This window comes from Oryzias latipes, chromosome 20 (genome assembly GCF_053564925.1).
Source record: "Oryzias latipes strain Hd-rR chromosome 20, Olatipes_Hd-rR_3.1".
Taxonomy (NCBI): domain Eukaryota; kingdom Metazoa; phylum Chordata; class Actinopteri; order Beloniformes; family Adrianichthyidae; genus Oryzias; species Oryzias latipes.
Window position 1 is genome coordinate 29666497 of NC_136256.1, and position 18962 is coordinate 29685458.

The 18962-nt window shown below is 42.9% G+C and overlaps 1 protein-coding gene across 4 annotated transcripts in view; it reads left to right on the forward strand.

The window, feature by feature from the left end:
• The window catches only part of LOC101174782 (cadherin-18), a 180722-nt gene that overhangs the window by 148267 nt on the left and 13493 nt on the right, over nt 1-18962 (forward strand). For all 4 annotated transcript variants that reach the window (XM_004081197.5, XM_023950139.2, XM_078938766.1 and 1 more), the window contains exons 8-10: nt 3815-3951; nt 9713-9834; nt 13168-13285. In XM_004081197.5, coding sequence (XP_004081245.1) covers nt 3815-3951; nt 9713-9834; nt 13168-13285 — 377 coding nt within the window. The remainder of the gene's footprint in view (nt 1-3814; nt 3952-9712; nt 9835-13167; nt 13286-18962) is intronic.

The following is an 18962-nucleotide window of genomic DNA, read 5'->3' on the forward strand; positions in this document are numbered from 1 at the left end:
GGCCTGCAGGTTCAGACACCTTTTATGGTCTGTAGTGATCAATGAAGCAGCTCTGCTCCATGCTGCCTATTATCCTCTGCTGTGATTAAGACACGTTCTCCTGGAGAGCTGCCGTTCCTGCCGCCGCCGCTCCTGCCGCCGCCGCTCCTGCCGCTCCTGCCGCCGCCGCTGCTCAGCCAGCAGACCGTTACAGCAGCAGATCTAAAGGCTGACTTTGAACAGCAGTTGAATCTGTTTTTTTCTCGTCTTTTTGTGCGTTTCAGCTTCAGCAGGTCATATTGTCAAAATGTTAAAGTGGATCAAGCTGCTCTCATGTCTAATTAGTGTCTGAGTGGGAAGCTGAACAGCAGCTTCTGACAGAGGCGCTGATTAATGTGTATTTGTACACTTAGATATTTTCATCATTAAATAGAATTCATATTGCTGTCATCAAACTCTAAGGTTTATAGACACGAGCAGAGGCAGAGGCTTCATGCTCCAGATGTCTGAAGAGCAAAAACCACCACACGGTTTTTGATGGGAGCCAGAATGATGTCATCGTCTGTTTACCTGCGGTTCTACGCGTCACGGCATGTTTGTTTGAGTCGTTTCCAGGTTTTCTGCTGCCAATGGCTGTGGGTTAGCTTTAGTGATGCCCTCACCTGTGTGACACCTGGCCTTTTCAGAACAAGCGGTCACACTCACAGCAACCTGTGGAAACACCTTTTGTAAGTCGACCTGTGAGGAATCTGCCAGGAAATCATGCTAAGCTGTTCCCCTCATGATCAACACACATCAGAACAGCTTTAATTCACACACGCTAAAATGCGATTTCATGATTTATTTCAAGCGATTTCAAAATAAGAGAAATACAATAGATAGATAGATAGATGTATTGAAGCCACAACTTGTCTTCATTTTTAAGCCACTCCCCCTTTTCTGTAAAGTCAAGTGTTTTTTAGCACTAATGGCAGCAGAATTTTCTCATTCTACTACATTTCTTCTGTCAAACTGAGGAACCGTCTTTTTAAATGGGCTCATCCTGGACTGCAGTTTCTCAGGGGAGGACGGGGCGGAGCATGGAGCTTTTGGCCCCGCCCATCCTATTTTCTATGTCACAAATAGAATCTTTTTCAACAGCATTATCTTAATACTGAAATACTGAGAGAGATGCACATGTAAACCTTACTTTCTGGTGTTTTGTGTTTTAAAAACATGTTAAAAACACCAAAAAAGACAAATTTGATCAGATTTAAAAATAAAACCAAGAACCTCTTTGCTGTCACGTTTTTTCATCAACCTGTTAACAGATTCCAGGGTTTGTCATGGCTGTAAAACAAAAGACTATTGATCTGATCCCAATCACTGAGTGCAGCTGTCGACTCCAGAAAAGTCTCTCTGGTTCAGAGCAGCTCTGGTTTCTGTTTGACGGTGAAACGAGACGCACGGCGCTGCAGAGAGCCTCAACCTTGGATTTAGGAGGATCTCTGTGATATTTAATATGCTCCGAAAGGCCCCCCCTCTCTATGCAGTCCAACCATTCAGTATCTCCTTCAGAAACCAGATGCTGCTCAGGATTTGGACGACAATCATCATCGACACACATCAACAACACAAACGCTCCTAATATCCATGAAATACTGTCCAGGCTTCACATTCCTTTCCAGTATTTTCCTGCTTTCAACAGCAAGCCTTCCCCCGGTTGTGCTACAGTTGGGAATAATCCTGGATTAAAGGTGTAACCGGGTGATTAGGAGATAAATTGGGAAGTAATCAGTCGGTGCTCGTGAGGAGCAGCTGCTCCACTTCGTCTTTGGTGGCAGAAGTTCTGGAAAAGCATTAAAAGTCAGTAAAGCTGCTAACGAACGCCGTCTATGCTCACACCTTCACGCAGAAATGAACTGATTTGGAATTTTCTGGATCTTGAAGCTCAAACATTAAAACAGATTAAATTCTAGATGATGCTTTTGAACTGCAGCTGCTGTGGCTTTCATCTTGGAGAGTTCATGAAACATTTTGGAGACTTTTGTATGGTCTTGTTTTGTTTTTTCTGGTTCTGGTCCGTCCTGGGGGAGGATCCCTCCTTCAAGTGGACAATCCTGAGGTTTCTTCTACTTTTTAAGGAGTTTTTAGGGTTTTAAGGGCAGGGATGTCCAGTTTAGTCTGTTTAGTTTAGCTCAGCTATTATATTCTATGACTTCATGTTCTTATACATTTACCGGACGAAGCCCATTAAGACCACTATGGTTGTAATAATCAAACTGAACTGAATTGTTTCGTTCCCTTTTTTAATGGCATCTCAATAAAAGAAGACATTTCTGAATGTAAACGTAGTGCTTGGTTATAAGAATCGCTTTTGAAAAGGTCACCCAGGACCTCCGGCAGCATCTCAGACCATCTCTCCAGGTTTGCTTTACAGAGAACATTGGCTCCTTTTGAAAGCACCGATGTTTTTCCTCCAAGCAGAGCCTGAAAATCTCCAGAGTCTACTTTGGTAAAGGAGGAGGAAAGTACAGAGGCCTGTTTGGTGCTGCAGCAGACAAATGCTCAGCTGCTTTCATGCAGGAACTTCATTTGAAATGTATATTTGCTACAAATAACAAGAGACTAGTTTATGACTGGAGTGTATTTTTATAATAATGCTGTGCAACTTTAGCTCCTCTGCTTTGAGGAACATGGACGGTGTTGTTTAATGAACAAGTCGACTTTGTTTCTGGAGGATTGACCTGCAAAGAGATGAGAAAGCTTTTCCAAAGCTGCCAGTAAGAACTGAAGAGCAGAAAACCTGCAGAAACCTGGAATATTCCAGCTGTCGTTGCCAAACCTCACCTGAGGATCTTTGCTCTGGTTTTACATTTGCACCACGTCTTTGACTCGTCATCTCAAATTCCATCCGAACATGAGGAGACCCCTGTCTTCAGTTCAGGGTCACATGTCAGAAGTCCTGAACATGCGTGTTTGGAAGGCCGGTCATGACTGCAGGGAGTATCCCCCCCCCGTACAGCCTGTTCCTCTACAGCCTTCGTCAGGCGTGCAGAATGGAACGTCACACGTCTCTTAAAGGGTTCTGAAGGCCCCGCATGTTGGAACCATCTCTGCGACTGTCAAAGAGGAATTCCAACAGTAAAAATAAAGAAGTTTCCAAAATACCAACTTACTTCTAAAACATTTCTGCTTACATAATTTCAAACTGCTGTTAATTTCTTGACCAATGTCTTTATTTGTGACTAAATACAGACGATGTTTGAGAGAATTTAATTTTTTTTGAGGATGATTTAAGATTGAAAAACTTTAGAAAAGAATTTTCTGATCTTTTGATGTGGATTTGGAAAAATGCTTTAAACAAATTGCAATTTCAATGGAAATGTCATTCATCAAGTGAAACCTCATGTTAGTGTAATTATAGTTTACATTAACATTCTTAGACAACATCTATATATTGAAGAAAGTATTTTTTCAGTGTTCGTCAGTTTTAATTGGGATCCTGTCTAGTCTCTGACATGCAGGGATTCCCTCCCCTGTTGTAATTATACATTTGCTCCACAAAAGAGGGACATTTGGAACTCAACCCTTCTTCAAATTCTGAGATTTGTCCTCCAGCTGTGAGGCAGAAACCTTCTGAACTCTGGCGACTTTTTCCTGAAAGTGTTTCAGGTCACCAATGCAGTAGACACTGTAATTATAATTGTAATTAAAATAACAAAAATACTGTCAGATATTCACGTTTCCATGTGGTTTTAATCATTATACTGGAGTCCTGAGCAGCAGCACAGTTTAAAAGCCTGGATGCGCTTCATCAGGGGGAAACTGAGAACAGCAATCTCTTCTGTGACAGATACGAGCTGGACAGCAAAGAGGAGGAGGAGAGCTACTTCCGAATCGATGCGAAGAGCGGAGTCATCAGAACCACGCAGCCTCTGGACCGGGAAGACACGCCGTGGCACAACATCACTGTGGTGGCCTCGGAGGTTGGTAGGTACCCGGCATTTTGGTCACTTATGAGGCGTTGGAGTGAATGAAAGGACACGTAACATACGCTGGGTTAATCCTAAAGATTTAAATGATTGCTTCACCAAAAAAAGAATGAATTCACACAAGTCAACTAAACTATCGACAAATGACGGGTGGTGACAGCTGCTTCTAGAAGATCAAAAAAATCTTTCATCTGTCCCCTTATTTTGAAAATGTTTGATTTTTCTATATTAATACTTAAATATTAGATGTTTGTGGTTGTGATTCTATGTAACTGAGTTATGGCAGAACGCTGCTGCGTACATTTAAGACCGCATTAGAGGTTCTACCACATCCTCCATTGTTGGGAGGACAGTTTCAGACTCTGTCTGCTCTGATTGAGCTTTATTATTCTGGTCTGGGGGTCAAACTGATGGAAAACACAAGAATGAAGGTGAAGCGCCATCAGGAAGGGGCTTCATGGATTCTTCAAACTAAATCAAATATTTATTCACCTCAATCTTTCTAAAAAAATATTATTTTCTTTTAAGGAACCCATACTTTTTGCAATGTTATAGTTGCACTCACTGGTTTGATGCAGTCACGTCACACCAAATATTAAATATTCAGTCAAAACAGATTTAAACATTTGATGTTTCATTTAACAGAAATTCCCAAAGAAACTTCACAAACAGAGAAACGTCCATCTTTTGGTATTTACTGATTAAAAACCATAAAAATTGGGTCTTTTGGGGTTTACAATAGCAAACTGTTAAACAAATGTCTTTTGTTCCTGCGAAATACCCTCAAAAATAAACTCTAAAAGAACAGGTCAGTGTTTGTTTCTTACATCTGTCAATCAATCAGTTGAATCATGGGTAATCTTTGTCCCAGACAGCAGCATTTGAATTGATTTGTAAAGAAATGAAATGCTTCAGTTCCACTGTCCTCATGGAAAGACGCCCGAGGAAATCCTTTAATCAGAGGCCACTCAGGTTCAGATTCATAAAGGGGAAAATTGCAGACAAAAATCAATATCAACAAAAGTCAGATTACATGAGAGAGAAGGAGGACAAGAATCTGCTCTTTACTTACAGAATCTCATCGGTAGCAGATTAACGAACAGCAGCAGGTCTTCAACCGTGTCTTTGTGGTCCGCGTGAAGACCACCACCACCCGCTCACCAAAAGACAGATGCAGGAAACATAACCACCAACGCATCAGAGGAGTTATTGACCAATCACCAGGCACAATCAATGAGCATTGATTGGTTTGTTTCCAGCAAAGGGAAAAAAACAAGAAACAAGACAATAAAGACACACAAATAAATGATTTGATGGACTCATTCATAAATGTGTTAAAAATAAAAAGATGAGCGACAGGTCGAAGTGAACACCTGTACAACACCTAAGGGGGGGGGGGGGGTAGGTGAGAGGCAGGCGTGTCGTACAGATTTGTCTTTTTTCTTTAATCCCCCCCCCCCAGACCAAACAAGGAGCCCGTCAGTTCTGTTCACGTGACACGTGCACGCTCCTGAAGCCTGACTGTTAGAAATGAGACAATCAGAGTGTCGTTTGTGTGAACTTCCTACAGACACTTTTGGATGACGTGCACACCCCGTGCATGTGGCATTTGGGCGGTCAATGAGGAGCCAGAACTCACACCCTTCTAACGACAAACGAGTGTGGCGTAAGGACGCCGTACGACAGCATCAACCCTACGTCATAATTCCAATTTCCATTATCCTTCCAAATGCCTCACGACACACCTTTGCACCGCACACACGACAATGGTACGTTCCATTTTCATGACGGCTCTTGAGAACTACTAAATACACCTGGGCTCTCCTTAAATGCAGCCGCTCCTCTCTGCGAGGACCAACCAGAAAACCCGGACCAACCAAAAACCTGTTCGGCTCAAGCCCCCCCTCCCATTAAAAACAAATCTATTCAAAACAGGTTAGGGCTGCACGTCCTCATCATTAACTGCAAAAGCATCCCAGTCCTCGCCGTTTGACTGTTGGAGCGCCCCAAACTGATAATGAAAGCTGCGATCAGGTGACCTGGATGTTTCTGATCACAATTAGGGCATTTCTTCTGCCAGCCAACATGCTTTCTGCATGCTAATGTGGTTTTTTGTTTTGTTTTTTTAATCTTCTCACCTTTTTAGAATTCAAGGGTACAGTTAGATTTCAAGACGGCGCCAAAAGCCAAGCACGCTCGTCTTTACGGCTGTGAATGGGCCAGGAGTCGCATTGTTAAATAAAGAGACAAAGGAGCAACACGGCCCACCGCCAACCTTTGTGAAGAGCTTCTACACGGAGTAGATAGAATATCCAAAGGGAGCAAGTGAATTAATGAATGCATGATTGAATTTTACTGCTTTTTTATTGGATCACCTTGGCCCCTGGCAGGAAAAAGCATAAAGATCTGTCCTATAGAACTGTAGACTGTCAAACAGCAGGGGGGGCATGAAGAATTCAGTATAATGCCAGATAAAATCAGTGATATAAAAAATCCTTGGCCATAAATTGCACAGACGGCGTGCACATGCATGACTTTTTCCTTCTATATACTCAAGGTTTTGCTGAGCCAGCGTGCCATTTCTCTGCATTGATTTGCTGCACGCTCAAACTGCAAAACACGCTCATTTCCGGAAACAACCCAGCCAAGCCTTTCTGTTGTCAAGGACGGCGGTGCCTCGGGCTTTGAAGGTCAAGCGCTTTGTTCCTGAGCTGGTGAAAAAAAAGGGCGTCCTCCACCTTCCTGCAGGAGTTTTTTAAAACTCTCATATTGACTGTGGCCTCGGCGCAGAGCAGCCGGAGATTTCAGTTTGTGTTGCCGTATTTGCTCTGGAACCTTCTTGTGGAGCTGACTGGTCTTTACTGTTTTCCTGCGCGTCCACGTCTGGAAACCAAAGCCTGGTGCTTCTGAGACGCGTCTTTGGCCGAAGACATTTTTGTTTTTTACTAGATTACATATCTTTGTGGTTTCCGTTGCCTTATGTCAAGGACAGATCTAGGATGTTTTCCCTGATTTTAAGGTTAAAACCATTTCAGTTTTATAATAGATGCAAGCCCGTTGATAAAAAGGGAAGTTGCTTTTAGAGGCTTTGATTTATTTACTAGGAACCAACGTTTAACTCAACGCCTGAAATCTTCTCAGAGTTTAATTTCTTAATGCGTGAATTTAATTCCAGCCATCAAATAAATCACATATGATGCTATTTTTTAAGTAGATGACATTTAAGGAATTTTAGTGCTGACGTGGTTTGTTGCATATTTGAGACAACAGGGATTAAGGTGGTTTTCCTGTCGGTTGTTACATTTCAGCCAAACTGGATTTTTAATGACGGGCAGATTTATTTGCCCCCAAAAAAGACGCAAACCTGTGCAAAGTGAACAGTGTGTGCAAAAGCTTGTTGATTTACTGACCTGCATGTTGAAGCGGGAAAAAAAAAACAATCAACTGCATTGATCATGAATGCATTGCAATAGTTATGATTCTGGCAAAAACTGAGGAGCAGATGGTTTTAACTAAATGTGGCATATTCATGCATGGAGCTGGGCTGCAGGCGCAGATCCATACTTTGCACGTTGAAAAGTGCAAACTGGCACAACTTTCTGCACAAATTGCAGCAATGGTGTTGTTTCCAGGAGGAGGTGATAAAAGATGACAGGAGGCTTCTTTTCTGCTCGTCTGTCTGTTTGGGACTGAGACGGTTAAGGTAAAGAAGGCTGCATAAGGCACATTGGAAGGTTTGTGAATAAATGAAGAGCAAAGATGGTCATGGCGATGGAAGCCGACAGAAAGGGGGTTTCCCTGTCTCCCTCTTCTTCTCCAGTCACAGTTTTACCTTTGGTGCAAACTCCGCCCCTCCTTTCTCTCTCCAGGAGATGGTTGATGTTCTGATGTGCTCTTGGGCAGCTGAGGGGAGCGCTGCCCACCGCCTGGACCCGAACCTCGATCCCCTCATAGTCTGGCATTAGTGCAGGCTGATCAGCTGCAGAGCGGGTACCGATGTTCTGCTTTTGGCCCGCATCACAGAAAAACACCTGTGAGGTCATCTTTAAGAGCTGCAGGTTCATTAGTTCAAGCAGAGCTCCACCTATGACATAGACTTATCGTACACACCCTCTTCTTTTATTCTTTTTAAATCAACCACAAATTCTAATCAAGAGCAATTTATCCGCACGCATAGACAATTTTTTCAGTTTTAATTGGGATCTTAGTGATTTAAGTGCACTTTGTGCAAATGACAGCTTACAGCCTCACATACAAAAACTCTTGCAGTCGGGGAGAAAAACTGGGAAGCGGAGCTTTCATGAGGCTGTTTCTTCTGTTTTTGGCTCATGAAGACTGAATCTCACAGCTGGATGCTTTGATGCAGGAACATCGCTGAGTTAATGAAGGCCTTTACCCTCAGACAGTCAGGAATGGAGCAAAAATCTGTTTATTTCCACTTAAAAATACATGTGCTTCATAAAATGTGTCAATGTTTTAAATAGTATAGATTTTATCAATGGGATTCATCATAGAAAGTTTTAAGGTATCCTCCAAATAATTATCATAGGAATGTTTTATAACCAAACAAAATTAATTTTGTTTTTGTGTTGTTTATTGCATCATTGAAGCTGGAAGGTTTGTCTCTTTTCATCACGAGTAGGAATATTTGCATCAAGTGGATGCAACATCCGGAGTCACACTGCGTTCACACCAAACGTCAGCTGCCTGTCATTTGCCGCGCTGGGAATTTTCCGCTCGCCGCCTGTCCAAAAATGTGTTCCTGATGCCGTGACCGCGTGTGGGAGGAGCTTCCAGCTAATATTTTTAGCCTGATGGCCATGTAGGGCGGCGTCTGTGTTTATGCCGTTTACAATGCATGGAAGACGCGGATGATGCTGAGAGATCAGGATTATTTATTTGAAAGAGTTCTACCAAAACATCGGTGGTTCCCGTCTCCGTGTCTGGGTTCATTCAAAAATCTCCCGGTAGCGGCAGCTTCGAGCTCCGAGAGCTTTGTCTGTGACAGCCGTTATCCAGTTTGAAGGCTCACTGTCCCGCATGAACCCGAGACGGGAAAATCTCAACAGGGAACCTTTTTTAGCTGCTGGCTGGCCGGCAAACAGAGAGTCACCGTGGATGCAGCAGGCTGGCGACCTGTCCGGCATGTTCCCCCCCTTCGCCCAACAGTAGCCAGGACGCTCCAGTAACCCCGCCGGTTAGGGAAATGGATGGAAGTCCAGGACAAAAACACTGGCATTGTCAACGCCGCTTCAGTCAGATGTTTATGGACAATCAGTCTCCAGGTTCAAGTCTATTCAGGTTCGTGAGTCTTCATGACTCCTAGCAGCTGCAGCTCGGTGAGATACTATCTCTACCCAGATGACAGATCCAGTCTTCCTTCTGGGTCTTTGTGGTCTTTCTTCTTGTTCTTGAACATAAAAAGCTGTTAACTAAGCAAAATCAGCCTTTTTTCCCATAAAACAAAGTGTTTTTTTCGCTGTGCTGCATCTTTACTGAACAAACCTAAAAAAAGGAAATGTTGACGTTTCAAAGAAAGAGAAACTCGACTGAAACAACAGGAGGACTCCAAATGAGGCCATGTCTGAGAGGCTCAGCCAAGTCCAAAGTCAGACCCTTTGGCTTCTTTCCCACAGTTAGTAATACATAAATATCTGTACATGACTGTTATATGATGTAGTAAATCATTCTTCTGTTCTCAGTTTCTCTCCATCATGGTTTTGCTTTCCTAATGTCTCCGGTTTTTGCTTTTTCTTCAGGTAATCCGGTCCTCTTCAGCCACGTTCCTGTCACCGTCCAGGTCCTGGACACCAACGACAATCCACCGGAAGTAGCAGCTGATGAGGAAGTCATTGTTTGTGAGAGTTCAAGACCTGGCCAGGTGGAGTGTTTACCACACTACTTTCTTATCTTCACAAGTTCCAAACTTCTGAGCAGCTGAAGAAGTGTGAGGATGAGGGAGCAGGAAGGCGTCCATTAGCCCAGCTCTGACTCCACGCTCGCTGAGCTGAACTTGTGTTCCCCTCAGCGTTTTGGGCTGTTCAGCAGAGCGCGTCTGTGACCACGGTGAAGGCTCAGAAAGCTGCTGATCATCCCTTATTCAGAACCAGGCTCTCAGCAGCAGCTCCACATCCAGGCGCAGTGCCGTCTGCTCTCTGATTCGTTCAAACGCAGAACGTTTCAGAGATGCAGAGCAATCAGCAGCCTGGAAATGGCTGAAAGGTTCATTCTGCAAAGTATGAAGCACTGACTGGAAAGACAACGGAATACATTTTTGATACTTGGAAGCAGGAAAAGTTTGCATTGAAGTTTGTTTTAAATGGGAATTAAAGTTCTATTGTAGCCTCTGGCTTTGGGATCAGAGGACTGAGTTGAAGAGTTGAAGGCATGAAAAGAGACGCCACCCATCAACAGTTTAAGTATCACAGACTCATTAGCCATTCAGGTTCCTATTTAAACCACAGCTTTGGAACTGGAGCAAAGAGATTTGATGTCTCCAACTTTCAAGAATGCTGTGGATGTTCTATAGAAATGATAAATAATTGCTCCGTTTTTAGACCGTCTATAGATCCGTTCCAGATCTAAAATGAATTCTTTCCTTTTTCATGAAGCTGTAATAAAGTATTTACCCCTTTAGACCAAAGCAGTGCAGCAGAAGACGCCTTAACCCCCCCAGTTAATGTGAATCTGCTCTCAGCTCTTTTGTCACTTTCTGTGAAGTGTTGTGTTTGCAGAAAAACGGCGTGTTAGTTTGCTCTGAGAGCGCCGCCGTCTTTATTTGAAAGCGGCTCCCCTTTGGCACAAGCCGACGGCTCTGAAGAAAGTTCTTCACACGTCTTTTCTTTTTTTTTACTCTGTATTATGTCAGGGTACTCAGTCTATTGAGGTCAGTTCCTCCAGATCTGTCTCTTCTCGCGTCTCTCTGGTCATTGTTCACAGAATCCACGTTGTTTTGGTTCTGAGAGGCTGAAGTGGATGGAATATGATCCACCATAGTTGGGCTCGTATGTGTTCACATCAAACAGATAATAAATACGCCGGAGAACGACACCAGATACAGAATTAGACGCACCTGACGGCTCAGCACAGTTCTCTAGACCAGTGTTTTTCAACCAGTGTGCCGCGGGAGATGGTCAAGTGTGCCGTGGAAAATTGCCCTCATTCACTGATCTAAAAACATTAACCATCTCCAGGAAATCAGCTCTTTGTTCATCCAAACAGGTCCTGATAAAACACTGAGTAGTTAGGAATATGAAAGATCATAAAATACTTATTTCTTTGTGTTTAACTGATTCTATTAAAGACATTTTGATAAGAATGACGGCACCGCGATTTACCTGCAGCTATAACTGTTTTCTGAAAAGTCCCGCAGCTTTTACTGTCTCCACCAATCATTCTTGAAGGCTTAATCACATGTCATCAGTCTGACCAATCAGAAGTGTTAAAAGTCTAAACTTCCTTGTTCCGATTTAGCTCATAACTCACTCAGTTCCGACAAAAACACCAGCTAAAGCTCGTCTTTAGCGGTGCAGCTTTCCACAGAATCCGGTATCAGACCGTGGAACAAGTGAACAAAACCATGAAACTCAGAGACGCAAGTGTTTCTGCCGGTTTCTCGCCGTATTCACACTACATCTCCCATGATGCATTGGCTTAAAGGGACAGCGCCTTAGCGTACAATGAGTCGTCCTTGTTACATTGATTGAAACCACAACGAACATACAGTTTGTATGTAACTTAACTTTTATTACATCTTTTAGAAAAAACATCTGCAACTTCCTGCTTTTTCTGCCACAATTATCACAAAAATGCACGTCAGATTCGCGGGGGGGGGCTGTAGATCAAAACAGACTATGAGTTTCTGCTTTTTTTTGGGGGGGGGGGGGGGGGGGGTGCTGGTGTGCCGCGGGATTTTTGTCAAGGTTAAAGTGTGCCGTGGCTCAAAAAAGGTTGAAAAACACTGGTCTAGACCGTCTCCGAGCCCGTGGAAAGCTGCGTACACACTGCGCACGTGATGCACGTTCAAGAACGCGCTGAATGCTGGTTATTGGATGTGGTCAATGCATACGGTGTCCATTCAATTCAATTTGATTTCTATAGTCCAGCATTACAACTACAGTGGTCTCAATGGGCTTTATACCGGTAAGTGAAAAGTAAACATAGAATCATAAGGATGATGAATTCAAAAGGGAAATTCTAAACTGAACTGGACATCCCTGCCCTTAGACACTCCTTCTCTGTAATGAAAAACTCCTGGAGAAACGATTCTGGAAAAAAAGAAGAAACCTCAGGGGTGTCCACACGGGGGGGCCTCCCCCAGGACGGACAGGCGATGTACCAGAACTCACAGAGAAAAAATAACTTATCTAACTCTACAACTCCAACCTGGACTGTCACTACCCGATACCAGCACAGGGATTCACAGTTGGAAGAGGCCTGGTGTGAAACGTCAAAGACGGGAAAATCTGCTGAACCTGCTCCAGACTTTTTCTGTGGAATTATGAGACCGAACGGGTCCGGCTTCCTACGGGATCAAAGAAAAAAAAACCATCAACGCTATCGCTAATACTTACATAACAAAATCAATAAAAATAAATGAAGACCAGCAATTGTTTTGTCAATGTCCTTGAATTCTAGCTGTGTAAGGAGCTAGCGTCACTTCTACAACTGCTAGCGATCGCAGAAAACGATCAGCACACGATGATCATCCCGACTGAGGAGAGAGAGGCTGTTTCCAGAAGTCTCTGTGAAAAGCCAGTGTGCATCAATGCTCACTAGATTGGTGAATATAGAACACAATGCATTGTGTTTGAACAATGTTTGAAAAAAATGTATTAAAATGTCATAAATAGTCGTAAATGGTTGCATTGATTACATTTTCACTTTGGGAAATGGGTGATGTCATATGTACCGTTTAAAACGGAAATGAGAGCATGCTGTCCGAAGTGCTTTTAAAATCCAGGATACTTAGGGAGCCGGGGGGGAATTCAGACTCTGTTTGGTGGAGGGGGGGTGTCACACTAATACCATCCCAGTGTGGAACTAATTTACTTAATAACAAAATTGAAACAATAATGAAAACTTATTACCAGGTGTTGACTCAAAATAGAATATTTGTAAAAATAAAATCCTAACTGTAGAGTCTGTGGTCAACTGTGGGGCTGCAGTAAATGTCGTCTTTGGAAAGGTGTAAACCACGGCTTCCTCTCTGCAGGTGATCCAGACGGTCAGAGCGGTGGATAAGGACGACTTCGCCAATGGACAGCGGTTTTCTTTTGCTCTGCCAAGCCAGCTCCCCGTTAATCCCAACTTCACCCTGAAGGACAACGAAGGTAATTACATAGATCCATCTTTGTTTGCTGTCCTGTTGCCTTTCTCTCTCTGCCTACACGTGGCTATAAAATGCTCCTATTTCCCCGTATCTTAATAACGCAGCGGCCCCGTTGTCTCCATGGAGTGGGCATTGTGAGCATGCGAGGACTCAAATGCCACTGGGATCTGCCTTGATTCTGGTCTGCATCAAACACAAGAGTCGCAGAGCTTTGGCTTGTTTACGCATTGTGCTGTCAAATGGATTACCCACTCAGGCGCTCCCTGTCTCCACCTCCCGTGTATTATGCTCTGCCTGCCGATGGCCAGCCGTGTGTGTGTTGCCATGGCAACAATTTCAGTGTCAGGTGAATACCTAGCCCTAGGGTGGTCTGCAATCACGGGGCTTTTATAGGCTCTCAGCCAGAAGATCTCACAGCTGCCCGCTGAGAAGAAGGGTTCACAGCACTCCGGATGCATCCGTGAGCACAAGAGCCACATAAAAACAGACAGCAAGGTCACACCAGAGAGATAAAAAAGAATCTGGGATAATAGGAAGCTCTTTTATCCCTTCTTCCCAATTATTTCCCACAGTAACCATTCTCTGGCTGCCTCTAGGAGAGAAGTTTTCCTGCACTCAGGTGTAAACCAACAGAAACCTCTGACTGTTTGTCCTGTCCCACCAAAGCAGCAACGGCCTCTGTGATCCACCAAACACGTGAAGAATGACCCCTTCATCACGGGTCCTGAGGAGGTTAAAATGGTCCTGCAGGAAGTGGTGAGATCCTCTGCACTGAAGGAGAAAATCAGGAAGAGAAACAGTTAAAATGTGACTTTCAAAGTCAAAAGTTAGTTGTTGCTCGGGCTTCAGCTTCTTTAAAAACAGGAACATATGTTTTCTTTTAAAATGGATTTTAGTTACTGACATTTCTCCCATTGTGATGGAGCTGTGAAGAGCTAAATGTACATGTTTGTCTTTGTTAACTTCACGGCAATATCTCCACCTACAGTGCTGGCGGTGGGTGTTTCTGTGCTGGTTCCCGCCTCTCTGGTCCTCTTGCGCTTCGTTTCATTTTATGTGTTTTTCTGATGTTTTCCGGTCTTGAACTTGCCTTGGGCACAGCGGTTATTACTGATAAGTAAATGTTTGGTGGATAAAGAGACAAAGTCAAAGCTCTCATTGGAGCAGCGGCTCAGGAAATGAATGGTGCCACTGGAACTGGGGCATCCTTTCAGGGTCAGCAGCCGTCCAGAAAAAGCCTCCACAAAATTCAGCCTTTTAGACACAGTTTCAGCTCAAAGACTGTCAGAAAAAAAAAAACAGGATTTCCAATGTCGACTTCATGATTGTCTAAAGAGATTTAGACTAGAAAGAGTTGAACTGTAAACGTCTGCAGAGCAAACAGAAAAGGATCTTTTAGTTTTGAGTTTGTGCCGTTGGAGTTTTGGCTTTTGTGCTTCAGCTGGAGCTTCGCTTTCGCATAATTGTTGTGTTTTTTTTAAATAGAAATGTGAATAAATGACTACCTAAAGATTATATCGACACTCTTTGTTTCTAATCAATGAAAATGCTGATGAACCTTCACGTAATCGGATGACTTAGAGGGGGGGTCGGGGTTATGAGTGACTGTTATTTTGGCTGATTTGGACATTTTTGGCTCACTTTAACAATACTAAAAGTTCTATTGTTTTAGATGGAAAACTGTTTCTGTTGTTTGTGTTTGTTTGGAAAAAATGGCACCGTGCTGATCTGCATGTTTGCTAAATATCAGGCGTGACTGAAATGTGAAACATCTTAAATCTGCAGTCCAGATTGAGAATTTTGGGAAATGATTTTCTTGTTGAAGACTCAGATGTGTACCCCCCCCCAAACAGAGGCTGGAAGAGACTCCGGAGTGAATCGTGGCTGTGTGAGTGTTGACTCAGCAGAGATAACATTCAATGAAAAAGTTGACAGGATAATAAATTGAGAACAGTGGAGCTCGGCTGAAGACTTAACTGTTATTTTCCATTCTATCTTAAATTGTCACCTGTGTTAGGATTCATTTTTCCCGCCAACATTAAGACGTTTCCATTAAAAGCAGAAGCTGAAGAGGCACAAACTGGGATTATAGATCCAGACTTTGGCAGGAAAGTCGCTGCACATCTTCTGAGGGAAGACGTTCCAAATTCTGTAATAAAATCCTCCGGATTTTTATTCCAATCCAGTCAAGATGTTTAAACACACGGAGACTTTTTAGAATGGCTCCAGATTTCCTGATTAGGAGATAACAATAACCTTACATTTAACTGGAAAATCCCTAGAAAGTAGGAAAAGGATTTGTCAGTGCAGGAAGTCAAAATCTAGAAACCCCAGGTTTCACACCAGCATTCAAAAAGGGACAAAAGCTGAAAAATTAAAAAAACTGTTAGATAGAAATACTTCACAGTGAATGTTATACAACCCAATAACAAGTATTTTTTTAGCTCTGGGCAGATGGCTTGTTTTTATTAATTTAAGTTCATTTTGATTAGACTAGTGTAACATGTGGAAATGACTCATTTTAGAACAAAAATCATTATTTTTAGAAGTTAAATATGAATTTTTGTTTCTGAAATAATAACCATGAATGGCAGTCTAACATGCACTGAACTATAAAATAACATCCTTTACAGTGAAATGTGAGGTTTTTCTTTTGTTTTAAATCTGTTAAGAGTTTAGAGCAAAAGGATTTGAGCTCATTTTAATAATAATTTCATTATGTCTACATCCCAGCTCTAAATGAGACTCAAAACTCCCAACTGTGCTGGTTTAGAGAAAACTTCCAACCTGCTTAAATATCTTGAATGTCTAAAACAAAAAGGGTTGAAATCTTTGCAAAAGTGTTAAAACTATCTTTGTGAAACGTGTTGGTTCATATGAACCCACATCTAGAATAACCCAAGCAGGGCTAATTAAATTCTCTGGACTGAAGGAGAGCAGAGGAGGATGCCAAACGCCTCCTCAGCAGGTTAATGTCTGGATTAGGGCGCGTTAGCTTTGTTCACAAACACACGGCGGCCTAAATGTTGGACACACTGTTTTCTAGCTGAAGCTGTTGAATGAAACCTTTGGTTTCTGCGTCCCTCTGGTTCATTCTGGGAGTGGTCTGAAGGTACCGTTGATGTTTCCTTCTGTGCATAAAGCTGCCTCTGAAAAGTAAAGCTGCAGCAATGTGATGTGCAGAAGCGTGGAGGCTGCATCTGCAGAAAAGGAGGGGGGGTCCGAATATTCTGGATATTACTTCCACAGCGTGTTATGAATTGCTTCATTCACAGTATCTGGGAGAGAGAAGATAGATCCTCGGAGCGCCATACTGTTGACTCCTGTGTCTGATAATTAAAGTAAGCTCCTCACACTCAGAGCAGCTTCTTTCATTTCTCTTGTTGCTCTCTAACAGTTGGTGGCTGTTGTGTGCCAAGGCCTAATACCTCCCTCTGTTGTTGTGCGACTGATGAAAATCCCTCAGTCACTCACACCACTAACTCTCTCATGACCTCCTTTCCTTCTCAGTTACACTTCCCTCCCCAAATGTTCATTTTTGCTGCAGCTTTCCCACCTGAAAGATGTCATTTACTTTGGAACATCTTGTTTAATAAGTACGTCTGCTGTTAAAACGGCTATTATATCTGCAAATTGCCCACACCTTTTATGGTTTGACAACCCCAGTTTTTGAGAGAGGCAGTTATCTAAAGTGTTGGCCCATTTTCAGGAAGGTAAACGCTGCACTTTACCTTGATGGTATTTTTACCACTGCATTGTATCAGACCTGCTCAGAGCTATTATCCTGTGATTATTGGTGCAGCAGCAGCAGCAGCAGCAGTAGATCTCTTTCACTTACATCAGGGCAGATGAGCATCAGCATTAAGCTCAGATCAAATGCAATCTCCTTTAAAATAGAAAGAAAGTCAGGTGGAGATGAGTAAAAATGAAGGACAACTCTACATCAAAGACGCCAAAAGTCGCAGAAGCAAAGAGGAGATCTTCTCTGCTCTTCATGGAAAAAAGAGAGATTATTAAAGTCCCTAATTCTGTGTATTTACCTTCACCATACTCGTTTTACAATCACCCAAAGAGTGAAGACCTTTATCTTTCATTTTTAATGACATCCTGCTCTAAAAATGTAAATACAGATGATCTGTAAATAGCCCCTCAGCTGATTTGTGAAGGCGGATGCTTCCCCGGTGCATTCACTTTTCAGTGTAATATTACCGTTAAGCAGTGGTGTTGACAGTATCGCTGTCGCGCCATATGTGTGCCGGTTCATTAACGTCTCTGCTCCTGCTCCCACTGCTTTTATTTATAGATTTCCAACAGTTGTTATCTTGTCAGAGTTTGCAGAGGACAAAGCTTCCTGTCAGCTGGACTCATCCCAAACCTGAAGCTGGAAAGTCTGACAGCGTCAGAGTCATGTGACCGCCCAACAGCTTCCTCTGGAGAAGAGACGCCGCTCAGATTATCATCACATTATGGCTGATTGGGGAATTATCATCTACTCACGTGTAAAATGACACCCATCATCAAAATGACGTTTTTTAGGGGTCAAAGGTTGGCAGAGACGAGGGGTTGAAATGCTGAACCAGATGGAGGGAACGTCCTGCTTCTGGTTTTCAGGTTCTGCAAACACAGACTGGAACCTGAAAGCAGACGTTTTCACGTCTCCAACGGTGGCTGCAGTAACATTTAGATCTATAGAGCAACCCTATTGCATGTTGGGTTGATTTGATTCCCAATTCCCACAGACACAATGCGATTACCCAGAAGCCTCCTCTCTGCTCTGATCTATGTTTTGTTTTTCAAGCCTCGTGGCTCCAGTCTAGCTATCTTTATTTCCCTGCTTTCCTGACTAACCGAGTCGCTGCCTCCATGTTCCCGATGTTCCCCGAAGGTCATCAGAATTCTGTTTAAGCCCAAATGTGTTGTGATGTAAAAGTGGCTTCAGATTCCTGTGGTGGGTTTGGCCGCCGTAGACGGATGGAGCCTTTTCCCTGACAGACATGTTTCTGCTTCCATTTGCTCCTCTGACACTTCTGACACAAACCCTAAACATCAAATTAAAAGACAACAAACCGATTTCTTAGCACCTCATTTCCTCCATGATTTGGTTGATTTTTGGGTCACCGTTTTGTTTTGGTTTGATAAATGATAAGTGAACAAAAAACAAAACATTACAGTTTTACTTTCATGATAATCAAGTAACACTAAAGAAAACTTCTTAGTCGGCTTATACTAAGCCTGCTGTGAATGAATAAAACAATATTTTCTTGAATTTAAAGCCTAAAAACCAGTTTGATGTCTTTAGCATAAACATACAGATATGCAGTAGAGATGCAGCGATTCACTGTCTGCATGATTCTGTTCTATGGTCTACCATTCGGTCTAAAGGGAAAGTGTGGCATCCCTCCCAAACGGTACCGTCATTAAGAATGGAGCTAATGAAGTTATAAAACGGTGCGTCTGTAACAGAAATGAGCCACTTCGGTCTGAAGCACAGGAACAAGACGTCCATCACATGGAAATGACACAAACCTCCAGCTGCTGGTTTCTAAAAAAAAAACAAAGCATTGATTAAAACATGAATTTAAACAACATGCATGCATGCATCAGATGAACTGAAATGTAGTATTTCTCTGCAGGAGAGAAGCTGCTTGGCAGCAGCAGCTCCTTCGCACACCCACTGA